The sequence below is a fragment of the Phocoena sinus genome, chromosome 1 (genome assembly GCF_008692025.1).
Source record: "Phocoena sinus isolate mPhoSin1 chromosome 1, mPhoSin1.pri, whole genome shotgun sequence".
NCBI lineage: Eukaryota > Metazoa > Chordata > Mammalia > Artiodactyla > Phocoenidae > Phocoena > Phocoena sinus.
The window spans coordinates 54,701,209-54,714,752 of record NC_045763.1 but is presented as its reverse complement, the minus strand read 5'-3'; the positions used below and the strand labels follow the sequence as shown (position 1 = coordinate 54,714,752).

Genomic DNA, 13,544 nt, shown 5'->3' with positions numbered 1-13,544 from the left:
CTGCTCTTTGATCTTGTTTCCCTACAGCCTGTCCTGCTACTGAACAGATTATGCTTTCAAAGGTATCACTCCACCATATTCATAGTAAAATCCAAATTTATACCATCATTCAGGACTCTTCCCTGATCTGACCCCAGCTTACCTTTCTAATATGTCTTTGTGCCTCAGTCACTCCAGATTATTTGCCATTCATACCTAGACACATTCCTCAGAAAGCACCTTTTTCATTTCCTTATCTTTGTTCTTGTCTCCTCTACTTGGCATACCTTTTCCCCCATCATCAAAATTTTACCTGTCTTTCAAAACCTGCTTATAACTTACCTTACACAAGGCTTCCTTAGATCCCTCTCTTCCATGTTCTTTTATACATTTGTCACAGCTGCCTAACTGGTATGTCTAAAGGAGGATATTAAACTCCCTGATCTTGTCCTATGCCCTAGAAACCTCTGACAGTCACAATGCCCCTGACACCACTGTGGCCAGATTCCCTGTCTGCACATCACTTCTGCCCTCTGTCACACTTCAGTTATTATTCCTCCCGACCTATATTATTCAGTGGGGGTAAGCACCCCATATGCATTCGCTCCCAGAGCCTTTAGAAAATGGAGCCTTTATAAAATAATGTTACAATAAGAGAGACTGTGCGTAAGGGAGACAGCAACCCATAGGCCACAGACAGTATGAAGACCAGCAAAAGAGGCGGAGAAAGCATGATTTGGGCTAATGTCGACGAGCGATGCTGAGATACATTTCCTAGAAACAGTGTAAATAAATCACTTGGTTAACAAAAGTGTGAGGGTTAGTATAAACAAAGCACTTTGCTTAATGCCAACCTAGTATTCAAGCTAAGGATATAAGATTCATATTATATACATGAAATAATAATAATATAAGGCAAGCTATGATAAGTAATACAAGTTCAGACCCTTCTTCTTTCTAGGATTCTGGACAATGGCAAGTACAAAAAAAGATTATGAATCTAACGAGGATCAAAGTGTCAACTTGATTAGTGGAGGAATTAACCTCCAACGTGGCAGGCCCTCTGGTAGAAGGTTGGGGTAACTAATGTGGACTAAGGCAGAAGTGGAACCTCCCCTCTACTGAATCTAGATCTTGAATCCCATGTGCTCTCCTGAACCTGAGGAGAAAGCTGGATCCTTGAAATAGACCCAAGTCCACGTGTGTCTATAACAGTAAAGACCACAGACCTACCTTATATGCTTGGTTGCAGAAGAGAGAGAGAGAATGGTCTGGTCTCCTTACAACATGAAATTACGAAGCATGAGGGCCACCTGGACTTGAAAGTAGACAGACGGTGAAAGGGAAGCTGAATAGTGGGGAAGAAGAGTGTTGTGTAAGAATAGTGGCCGAATATGACTGGTAAAATGTGGACTACTGTTCGGGACTTCAGTCAAATTTGTCACTTTTCCATGGGCTGTAGGGAGCAGAAGAGTTGACAGAAATTTCTTCCTCTTCAGACTGAGGAGAGTAAACATTCTTTCCTACTCTAAGTACAAAATGAATAAGCAGTAGTATAGGAATACACAACATAGACCACCTTTAGGATAGAGTGATTAGGTCATTATTTAAGGGTTCATGATTTTAAAATCAGTTTTAGTTATTCCACTGTACATAATCTCTAACAGAGGGCCATCCAAGACCCTAGTAATAGAAATGTTTGTATTTTACTAGGAAGCTGGAATTTGAAAAATGGGTAATGTTGATGGGCTGTGTAAACATACTAGGCAGAGATAACAGCATGAACAAAACAGGCAGAGAAGCAGAATGATTGAACAGTAGATTCCAGATATATCATTGACAGTTATGATCACCAGGCTAATAAATTAGCTCAGACTTTATTCATCAGGCGGAAATGGACCAGTGAAGATTATTAAGGAGGTAACAATCCAAAATATGTTTTAGAAAGAATATAATTGCTATATAAAGGATGAATTCTGTCAAAATACTGCTCATGAACTGCATCACTGTATGTAAATTTCTTTTCATTTGTGTTCTGAGATCTTCATCTCCAGAACCAGTATGACAGTGTAGAGAAAACAAACATGCTGCTGTTCCTTACTCTTGTGCTATGATATACATCACCTTGATCGAAGTACTGATCTTTGCTGGATCCTAAATTTGGCCTCAGAATCTTTCTCAACACAACTGTCCTGGCAGCCATGATCAACTGATGAGACTTCTTTGCAGGGCCTGGCATTGTAACAGAGAATGGGATTTGGATTAGATGTCCAGCACCAGCTCTACTACCTACTTTAGCTAGTGGCCTTAAACAAGGCACTCGGTTCCCAAAACCTTAATTATAAAATGGAACCGATGCTATTTACCTTGTGGATTATATAAAATAGCTTAGGGAATTCCCTGGTGGTCCTGTGGTTAGGACTTGGCACTTTCACTGCCAGGGCCCCAGTTCAGTCCCTGGTCAGGGAACTAAGATCCTGCAAGCTGCGCGGTGTGGCAAAAAAAAATAAAATAAAAGTCAAATTAATTAAATTAAATAATTAGCTTAATTAGTACCTTTCCCACAGTAACTTTTTAATAAATGGCAGTCTTCCTTTCCTCCACAGTATTATCATTAGTTCTGATAACTGTGTATCAATAACCTATAAGGATATTAAGTGAACCCTAGGATGCTTAAAATCTTCTACTAGTATTCAGATCAGACTCAGCTCATGAGTTGGCAAAAGTTGGTTGTCAAGTTGGAAGCCTATCTACTTGTAGGACAAGAAGAATATAGGTGGACTGTCATGAATAGGGAAATACAGGGGCCCACCATGTATTACTTATTCATAGCTGCCAATATAAGCAAGGAAGGGATACTTAAGGAAGTAAAGGGTCCACATGCCCTATGGGAATGTATGCCATCAGTTGCCATTGGGTGCTTTTTTCAAAGGCTTCCTCTCACACAAGTGTCCTAAGGCCAAATAGACAAGAACTTCTGTCACCACTAGGAGTCCCCAGAGGGACATACTCTGAATAGGAATGTCAGTAAAGACTCTTTTTTGCGGGGGCAGCTGTTGGAGGAAACACCTGCTAAAAGGCACTGAAGGCTTATAGACAAAAGGCATGTAAGATTTGGTGTTTTCATTAGGTCATGTAGGAGTTTTAGAACCCTCTCGAAGTATCTCAAATCCATCTTCACATAAAGTGAAGAGTGCTATGTCAGAGTAGTCATATTGACAATTATTTGTGAAGGTGAATCTTGCTTTGAAGACTCAAAAATAAATGAGAGATGACCAGTACCTAACTAAACTAGGTACCAAATTACATAGTAAATGGGTGTTTAAATCATTTCTTAAATCATGTATGAGATGCATGTTAATTTGGAAACTAATTCTTGATGATTTAATAAGCATCTTTTTTATCCTGCAGGCATTTAGAAGAAATGCACTCACTATGAAAACGCCAACTTCTGTATCTGCCTGATCATATTTAAAGGAACAGAAGAAATATTTGTAATTAATCTGCCCAATAAATACCAGATCATAGCACAGGCAGGTGCATGTCTAGATAAAATTTCTTGCAGCTAATTTAAACTTTCTACATGCACCAGTAGATAATCTCAACGTAAATAATACATTTCTTCTTGACCCTTTAAAGTAAGCCAACATGTAGAAGAGGATCTTGACTTATATTTTGTATCTCATATGCTTCTATATACTTTTAGCATTTGTGGATAGACTTAATAAAGCATTAATAAAAATGGCACCTTTGGTAGAGCTATATATTTTAAAGCTCAGATTAAATCTAATAGTGGTATTAGGTACCAGTTTTCCCATTTAAAGCTCCAGATGTGTATTTATTAGATTCTTTTGAAAGCTTTTAAAATTTATAAGTTTATTTTAGCTATCTCAGGGATGAGTCTTCATTATATTCTAGTTATTCTTACGCTTGTAGAGAAAAAGTATTTTCAAACTTTTAAAATTTCCACATCTCCTTTTATAAAATATTGGAATGTATTTTTCAGTATAGACTTTTAAATATGAAGTTGTTTTTAAACTGAACTACACAGACTCTACTGAATTTAAAGAAAAGACATATCTCATGGAGCAATATGAGATCCCCTCCAAATTACTTTGAAGCATTATTTTAAATTTTTAATTTTCTAGTTTTTTTTGTATCATCATTTGTGCTGTCACAAAATAAAGGGGAAGAGAGAATCACAGAATTGATAGCACGTTTTTTTAAACCTTATATACTTTGACCATTTCCACAGGGAAAAAAAATGCTATTCCCTTGTATAATATCTTACACAAATTGTTGTGACAAAATTTGTGTAAGGTATTACCATGTCATTTAATTCACTGTATCATGAAAATAAAAATACTATGAAAAATATGAAACAAAATTTTTAACAAATTAAGGTTGAAAATAACTAATTTTCCATTTACAGAAATTTCAGATTCACCTCTTAAAATGAAAATGAGTTATTTTTTAAAAACTATTCATTGAAATACTAAACAGTAACGCAGTAAAACTAATTGCCTTCACTAGTGATTTTATTGGTACTACTTAAATAAGGTTTTTAGAGAATCTGCTAAATATTAAGGATACTTTGTGATACAGTGCTAATAGAACATTGCCTAAAATATACCAAAAAGGATAATTCCTTTGTGTTCTACCATTGAAAACTTACCTTAGAATGTAAGCCAAAACATATAAAGAAACCTACATTAGTCAGGAAATAAAGGGTTAAGAAGTAGATTGGTTTCATATGTAATCCAAGTTATGTAGCTATGTGCTTAATGCTATTAAATCAGTTACTGTATGTTTGACCTCTTGATATACTAAGCTTTTGCCTTTCAGAACAGCTGGGTCCGCTAAGAATCCCTTCCCAGTTCTGTTCATTGTAGATCAGATGACTCTCGCTTTATCACCCTTGGAGGCCACATGAAGGACAAAGCAGAAAGATCCACACACAAAACTAATGTTTATATGGGCGGGGGGGAGGGGCGGGGGCAGAAGGCGTGGGATACACTTGGCCCTGATCTTCCAATGAACATAACAGAAGAGAGAGACCAATTGAGACTTGAAACCATTGTGTTACTCCAACCATTATTTAGTTACATCCTATCCATCTCTTACTCTCTTTCCCTTGAACAGAGAGGCTCCTTTGGCTGCCTTGACTTTTGTAAATGTTTCACTCACTTAGTTGTGGTTTATCATTTGGACAGAATGCTACATCGGGGATTTTTCTCCCCTCCCTAAGGCTTCAAGACAAAATGACTTCTGTTGCCTCATATTTGATACATGAACATATACCCTGTTCTCTTCATTTTAAGACGCATACCTAAGTTTATTGGCAACAAAGAAAACTGCATTTTTCAGAAACAGCCCTTCCCTCTAAAATGAACTGGAAAATAACTTAGATCATTTTTTGACAGGTATATCAGTGAATAAAGTAAGAAGTCTTTAATTTTTTTGTATAAGCTAAATATCTTTATATTAAAATATCCCTGTAATCCTGAATATAGCTGAGAGAAATGCTTTGAAATTGCTTATTTCTGATCTTAATTCATCACTGGATATTTTTGTTATTTTGGTACTTAATCCCTCAAAGTTCAAAGTGGACTGTTCTTAAACTGGTTTCTAATAGATATGAGATCCCTGACTTACGAGATAATTGCTGCAAGTCTCCACTAAAGCTACAGTGTAACTCCATATGACTAGATTAAATCATCTGGAAATGTATTTTTATTTAGAATTCACCTATAAGATACCTTGAATAAGGGTGCATTCTGTTTTACTAATGTTTAAATAATACTTTCATTTTCAAATAATGTTTCTCTACTCCAACTATTTAGAAGTTGTCAGAACTTCCTCATCATTGAATTAAATCAACATCCTGTATTAAATGCAAGTTTTCTATTACAAAAAATAAAAAAGACTACACCAGCCGGCCAAGATGCTGACATTTGGGCACAGTGATTACAGATGGTGACCATGGACAGCGATGTTCCTGCTGATTCAGCAGCGATTCAAGGCTGCTTTTCTGTGCTGACCTGCCCTTTGAGTCTTTATGCACATTTGCTTTGAGAAGGAAATACTTCTTGATTTTTTGCTTTGTCTAAACCCACTTCCTTTATCAGACTTAAAAACATATACCTTGTTGCATCAGCCTGTAGGTGTCCGTGTCTAGAACCAAATTTTCTTTGTGTATATGTGTTTGGCTTGCATTGTTTTAAAATATACCACCACTTAGTTATTATGCTTTAATGGCTTATTAAAGAAATATATTCATTAAAAACATGGGTTGATGGGGAAGTGGTTATTTTTATTACAGAGACTAAAGAAAACATATCTTAACATGAGAATCTACAACATGGCTACAATAAATTATTTTTACCAACTGAACACTATAGTAAAGATGGGCTTCTTCTAATATAGGGTGATATAGTTATTAACAGGGCTAAGTTAACATGAAGCATGATATGGATCAATGCATATGGCATTGGTAACCTTGAACCATGTCATAACAAAGAAAAACAGAAGGATGAACCCAGTATAAGGCCACTTAACTTAAACAGAATGATCCTGAAAGTTTAGAACTAATGATCATAAGTAATTAAAAAGACTTCATTCAAACCACTTAGATTTAAATTTAGGAAAATTCATTGTTTAATTGCATTCAGGGAAATCAAGAGTTCTTGGAAATAAATAAGAACACAGTTTAATCTCTGCCTTGCTAAAAAAATTCAAATTTGCACATGTAATGAGGCATGTTCAAACTTTAAATAGTTTAAATTGCCTTCTCATAGTAATACAAAAGATTATCACAAATTTAATCCCTGAGATATAATTTCTAAAGCATTCTAAACTGTAAAGAAAACTAAATCTGAATACCAAAATTAGTGATTTCCTTCAAAAATAAGGGGCTAAATTCTCCCATTAAGCTCACTGTATTTGCAGATTTTTTTCAAGACAACAAATTACAGAGTACATTTCCTAAGTAAACACTGAGATTAAGGACATGTTTCTCTTATTTTCCCATTTGAATAATAACTGTGAATTTAATAAAACTACAATATTTCTTGGCCACCCAGTAGTTAGAAAATAAAAGCCTCCATTGCTTTGGTCCCCATATACATTTATTTTGTGTAGACAACAATGACTTTTCACCATCTCCTTTCCTATAATTCCATGATTCTCAAAATGATCATTTCTTTTTATACACGGCAAAAATTTCACAAAAGCTTGTAGCACTATTAACATTTTCACATTTCTATGGGCATATAGCTAGTTGATTTTCTTCTGATTTCTTCCGTTTTTGGAATCCCACATGATTATAATGTTGAAGTACACCAAGAAGAACAGGAAGTTTAAGCAGGATACAAAACACACCAATACAGAAAATAAGTCCGGTAGTTTCTGAGGAGGATCCAGTGTGACAGTCATCAGTGTCAGAAGGACCATAGTCATTACTGAGATAAGAAACTATAAGGAGGGAAAAAAAATGTTACTGCATAGGATAAAAGATAACATTTAAATGTACCGGTAACATTGATTTATAGTTGTAAATGAGCAGAATTGAAGGGGAGAGCTGGGGGTTCAGCCTCTTTTACTAATGAATCTCAACCTCGGCTGTATGGAAGAGTCATCTGGGGGTTTTAAAAAAATCTCGATCCTCAGACCACATCCCAGACCAATTAAATCAGAGTTTCTAGGGTAGGCTCTCCAAGTGATTCCCATGTGTAGCCAAAGCCTGAGAGCCCCTATCTAATACTTCTTATCACCCAAGCACTGAAAAAAGGTATCTGAAATAGATAATATTGCTAGTCAGGGTTAAATTCATGGCATGCTCCAGGGCCCTACAGGATCTAAAATTCTAAGTTAATCTAAGAATTCATCTATGAAAAAGTTTTCTACAGAAAATGCAAAATTACATTTCATATTCACTGAACACATTCAGTGAGCCAGTGCTATAGTAAAGCATGGTGGGGCACGTGAAAGAAAATGTCCTCTGGCCTCGAAGAGCTTCCAATTTAGGGGAATGAATGAAATAAAATCACAGAGTCACAGTTTATTAAATGCCAAGATGAGCAGTAGACATAATTACTGAATTTACTGTAACTGTGCAGCAGTTTCCTTCTCTAGACCAGTGCACCGCACCATAGAACTTTCTACAATGATGGAAATGTTCTATATCTGTGTACTCCAAAAGAGTAGCTGCTAACCACATAACGGCTACTGAGCATTTGAAATATGCCTGCTGTAACTGAGGAGCTGAATTTTTAACTTTACTAAGCTTAAATCCACGTGTGTCTAGTGTCTACGATATTGGACAATATAGCTGTAGACTGTGAGACAAGGACCAGCCAGACAAGGACATGGAAGCTGCTTAAGTAAATGTAGAAAACAAGCAGTGAGAAACAGTAGTGACTTCCATGAAGGAAGTGGGACATAAATGGAACCCTGAAAGATGCTTTAATGGCTAGATTATGACAGAATTGGTAAGACCTGTAAAGAGAGTAATGTAGTGATCATTCCAGATGGAAGAATGGGAAGGATGGAAGCCAAAAAGGCTTACAAACAGGTATAAATAGGCTGCAAATATCCTCCAAAGGGAAAATATGAGTCAATCTTAGTGAGGAATGAAAATGTCTGAAGTGAAATCATCAAATCAAAAGTTTCAAACTTAAGAAATATGGGACTGAATGAAATGTCATGATACTATGATCCTGAATCAGCGTCAAACTCCAGCCATTACCCCACGTGTCTGCTCCTGTTTAGAAAAAAAGTTTCCTAAAAGAGTTAACTATGACTTGCTGTGTCCAATTCTCCCTTTCATTAGTGAACCTGCACCAACTAGGCTTTCACTCCAATCACTCCAATGAAAGATCCATGATGACCTCCACTAAACTAAATCCAGTGGTCAGTTCTTATTGCCTTAATTGTTCTCTCAGCAGCATTTGAAATAATACATCACTGCCATCTTGAAACCCTTCCTTTGGCTTCCATGACATCATACTCTCCTGGCTTCCTCCCACCTCACTAGTTAATCTTTCTCAGACAACTTCGCTGGTTCCTTCTCAATGTATAATCACACCTTTGGTGAGCTCATCCAGTGATGACTTTAGTCACAGTGACTTTAGTCATTGTCTATATACTTGAAGACTCAAATTACTGTCTCCAGCCTGGACCTCTCCCCTAAACTCCAGACTCACATATCCAAGTTCTCCTTAAAATCTCCACTTGGGTATCTAATAAGCACCTAAAAGTAAGTGTGTGTATATATATATGAATATAAACTATCCTCAATAAGATTAACAATTGACTTATCAGAAAATATGGATGCCACAAGGCAGCAGGATGGATGATATTCAAATTGCTGAAAGAAATAGCAAAAATACCCTTCAAAACTGAAGGGGAAATTAACAAAGTCAATACATTTGAAAATACTGAAATAATACAAAGTATGTTCTCTAAATACATTAGAATTAAATTCGAATAGAAAAACATGAAGTAGTCAAGGAAATTCCCAAATATCTGGAAACTGAACAACAAATGCCTAAATAATTCATGAGCCAAAGAAGAAATCAGAAGAAATGGACTATATTTTTAACTAAATTAAAAAACATATATTTCAAAGTTTACGGAATACTGCTTAAGAATGGCACAGGGGTTATATATGGGTTTGAATGACTATATAAAAATGGAAGAAAGGTCTAAAATCAACCACCTGAACTTTAAGAAACTAGATAAAAAAGAGTAAACCAGGGACTTCCCTGGTGGTCCGCCGGTTGAGACTCTGCACTCCCAATGCAGGGGACCCAGGTTCGATCCCTGGTCAGGGAATTGATCCCACGTGCCACAGCTAAGAGTCCACATGCTGCAACTAAAGATCCTGCATGCCACAACTAAAGATCCCACAAACCCCACACACCACAACAAAGATCCCACGTGCCACAGCTAAGACCCAGCGCAGGCAAATACATAAATATTTTTTTAAAAAAGAGTAAACCAAACCCAAGCATGAAAAAGGGTATATAAAAAGGGTATGGGGCTTCCCTGGTGGCGCAGTGGTTGAGAGTCCGCCTGCCGATGCAGGGGACACGGGTTCGTGCCCCGGTCTGGGAGGATCCCACATGCCGCGGAGCGGCTGGGCCCGTGAGCCATGGCCGCTGAGCCTGCGCGTCCGGAGCCTGTCCTCCGCAACGGGAGAGGCCACAACAGTGAGAGGCCCGCGTAACGCATAAAAAAAAAAAAAAAAAAAAAGGGTATATAAAATCAGTGACATAGAAAACAGAAAAACGAGAGAAAATCAATGACCAAAAGTTGGTTCAGCAAAACTGTCAATGAAACTATCAAAATTTAGCTAGACTGACCAAGGCCAAGAAAGAAGGTACAAATCTCCCAAGTCAGGAATGAAAAAGGAACATCACTCCTTACCATACATAAAAATAAGAAGGATTATAAGGGAATATTATGAACAACTGTATGCCAACAAATTAGATAACACAGATGAAATGGACAAATTCTTAGACACACCACTGAAATTGTGTCAAGAAATACAGAAAGTCTGAATAGACCTATAACAAGAGATTGAATTAATCGTTTTTTAATTGAAGTACAGTTGATTTACAATATTGTTAGTTTCAGGTGTACAGCAAAGAGATTCAGTTATATATACTTTTTCAGATTCTCTTCCATTATAGGTTATTATAAGACATTGAATATAGCTCCCTGTGCTATACAGTAAATCCTTGTTGCTTATCTATTTTATGTATGGTAGTTTGTATCTGTTAATGCCATACTCTGATTTTATCCCTCTCTCCTGAATTAGTCATCTTTAAAATCCCACGAAGAAACATCCAGGAACAGGCGGATGGCTTCACTGGTAAATTATACCAAATGTTTCTAGAAGAACTAATACCAGTCCTTCATAAACTCTTCCAAAAAGTAGAAAAGGAACACTTCCTAACTCACTCCATGAGGCAAGTATTAAGCCTGATTACAAAACCATACGAAGACATCACAAAAAGAAAACTACAGACCAATATCCCCTATGAATATAAGATGCAAAAGTCTTCTACAAAATACTAGAAAACCCGAGCAAGTGGCATATAAGTATGGTTATATACCCTGATCAAGTGGAACTTATCCCAAGAATGCAAGGTTAGTTCAATATACAAAAATCAATCAATGTAATATACCATATTGATAGAATAAAGGAAAAAAACACATAATATCATTAGACACAGGAAAAGCATTTGACAAAATCCAACAGCTTTTCATGAAAAAACATTCAAACTAGGAACAGAAGAGAACTTCCTAACCAAATAAAGGCCATCTATAAAAATCCCACAACTACATCATAGTTAATGTTGAAAGACTGGATGATTTCCCCTAAAATCTGAAGAAACGAAGATATCCACTCTTGCCAGTTGTAGTCAACACTGTACTGGAGCTGTCTAGCCAGGTAATTAGGCAAGGAAAAGAAATAAAAGGCATCCAGTTTTAAAGGGAAGACATAAAACTATCATGATTTACAGATGACATGATCTTGTATATAGAAGATCATAAGGAATTCACTAAAAACTTATAGTACAGAATACAAGTTCAGAATAAAAAATCAATTGTATTTTTATGCAGTAACAATGAACATTATGAAAACAAAATTAAGAAAACAATTCCACTTACAAAAGCATCGTAAAGAATAAAATACTTAGAAATGAATTTAACAAAAGAAGTGTGAGACCTGTACATTGAAAACTACAGAACATTGTTGAAGGAAATTAAAGAATAAATAAATGGAAATACATCCTATGTTCATAGGTTTGGAAGACTAAATCTTGCTAAGATGGTAATACTCCACAAATTTAAATACATATTCAAAGCAACCCCTATCAAAATCTCAGCTTGGTTTTCGGAGAAATTGATGAGCTGATCCTAAAAAGAATATGAAAATGCAAGGGACACAGAATAGCTAAAACAATCTTGAAAATGAATAACAAAGTTAGAGGACTCAATTTTCAATCCCAAAACTAACTATAAAACCACAGTAATCAAGGCTGTGGTAGCAGCATAAGGATAATATAGATCAGTGAAATAGAATTGAGAGTCCAGAAATAAACCCTTACGTTTAGTATCTGTTGATTTTCTACAAGGGTGCAAACACAATTCATTGGTGCTGGAACAACTGAATAAAGTTGGACTCCTACCTAATACCATACACAAAAATTAATTCAAAATGAATCAATGTCCTAAAGAGAATTAAAACTATAAAACTCTTAAAAACAACATAAGAGTAAATCTTCATGACCTTTGGTTATATATAGATTCTGAGATATGACACCAGAAGCACAAACAAAAGAAAAACTAGATATATTAAACTTCATAAAAATGAAAACGTTTCTGCAACAAACAATACCATCAAGAAAGTCAAAGAGCAACCCACAGAATGGGGGACAATATTTGCAATTTAGTAAGAGACCTGTATCAAGAATGTATAGAGAACTCTTACAATTCAAAAAAAAAAAAAAAGACAACTAAAAATGAACAAAGGATGGGAATTCCCTGATGGCCCAGTGGTTAGGACTCCGTGCTCTCACTGCCAAGGGCCTGGGTTCAATCCCTGGTTGGGGAGGTAAGATGCCACAAGCCATGCAGTGTGGCCAAAAAAAAAAAAAAAAAAAAAAAAAAATGGGAGAAGGACTTGAATAGGCATTTCTCCAAAGAAATTACAAAAAGATACTCAACATCATTAGTCACTAGGCAAATGCAAAAACCACAATGAGATGCCATTTCACACCCACTTTGTATGGCTATAATAATGGAGGGGTATAATAAAAAAAAGCCAATAACCAGTGCTGTCGAGGATGTGGAGAAATTGGAATCCTCATATATTGCTGGGGGAATGTAGAATCATGCAGCACTTTGGAAGACAGGCAGTTTCTCAAAATGTTAAACACAGAATTACCACTCCTAGGTATATACTTGAAGGAAATGAAAGTATATGTGCACTGGTAAACTTAATACACAAATCTTCAGGGCGGCATTATTTATAACAGCCAAAAAGTGGAAGCAAGCATCTACTGAAGAATAAACAAAATGTGGTATATCCATATAATGGAATTGGCAATAAAAAGGAATGAAGTATTGATACGTGCTACCACACAGATGAAAATCAAAAATGTGCTAAGTGAAAGAAGCCAGTCATCAAAGACAACACTGTGTATGATTCCATGTTATAGACTGAACTGTGTCCCCACAAAATTCATATGTTGAAGCCCTAAGCCCCAATGTGACTGCATTTAGAGATGAGATTAAATTAAGGTTAAATGAAGTCCTAAGGCTGGGGCCCTAATCTGATAGGACTGATGTCCTTATAAGAAGAGAAAAAGACACCAAAGAATTCTCTCTCTACACACACACACACACACACACACACACACACACACACACACACGAGGCCACATGAGGAGACAGCAAGGTCACCTACAAATCAGGAAGAGAGGCCTCACCAGAAACCAATGCTGATGTCACCCTGATCTTGGACTTCTAGCCTCCAGAATTGTGAGAAAGTA

General features: G+C 36.3%; 2 protein-coding genes across 6 annotated transcripts in view; one reads left to right on the top strand and one right to left on the bottom strand.

The window, feature by feature from the left end:
* The window catches only part of ITGB3BP (integrin subunit beta 3 binding protein), a 78,149-nt gene extending 72,414 nt beyond the window's left edge, over positions 1-5,735 (top strand). Inside the window, exon 8 of the mRNA XM_032630815.1 lies at positions 3,391-5,735. Coding sequence (XP_032486706.1) covers positions 3,391-3,398 — 8 coding nt within the window. The 3' untranslated portion in view covers positions 3,399-5,735. The remainder of the gene's footprint in view (positions 1-3,390) is intronic.
* Positions 5,736-6,665: 930 nt separating this feature from the next.
* Positions 6,666-13,544, bottom strand: part of ALG6 (ALG6 alpha-1,3-glucosyltransferase) — a 58,761-nt gene continuing 51,882 nt past the window's right edge. For all 5 annotated transcript variants that reach the window (XM_032630757.1, XM_032630773.1, XM_032630776.1 and 2 more), the window contains one exon: positions 6,666-7,452. In XM_032630757.1, coding sequence (XP_032486648.1) covers positions 7,255-7,452 — 198 coding nt within the window. In that variant the 3' untranslated portion in view covers positions 6,666-7,254. The remainder of the gene's footprint in view (positions 7,453-13,544) is intronic.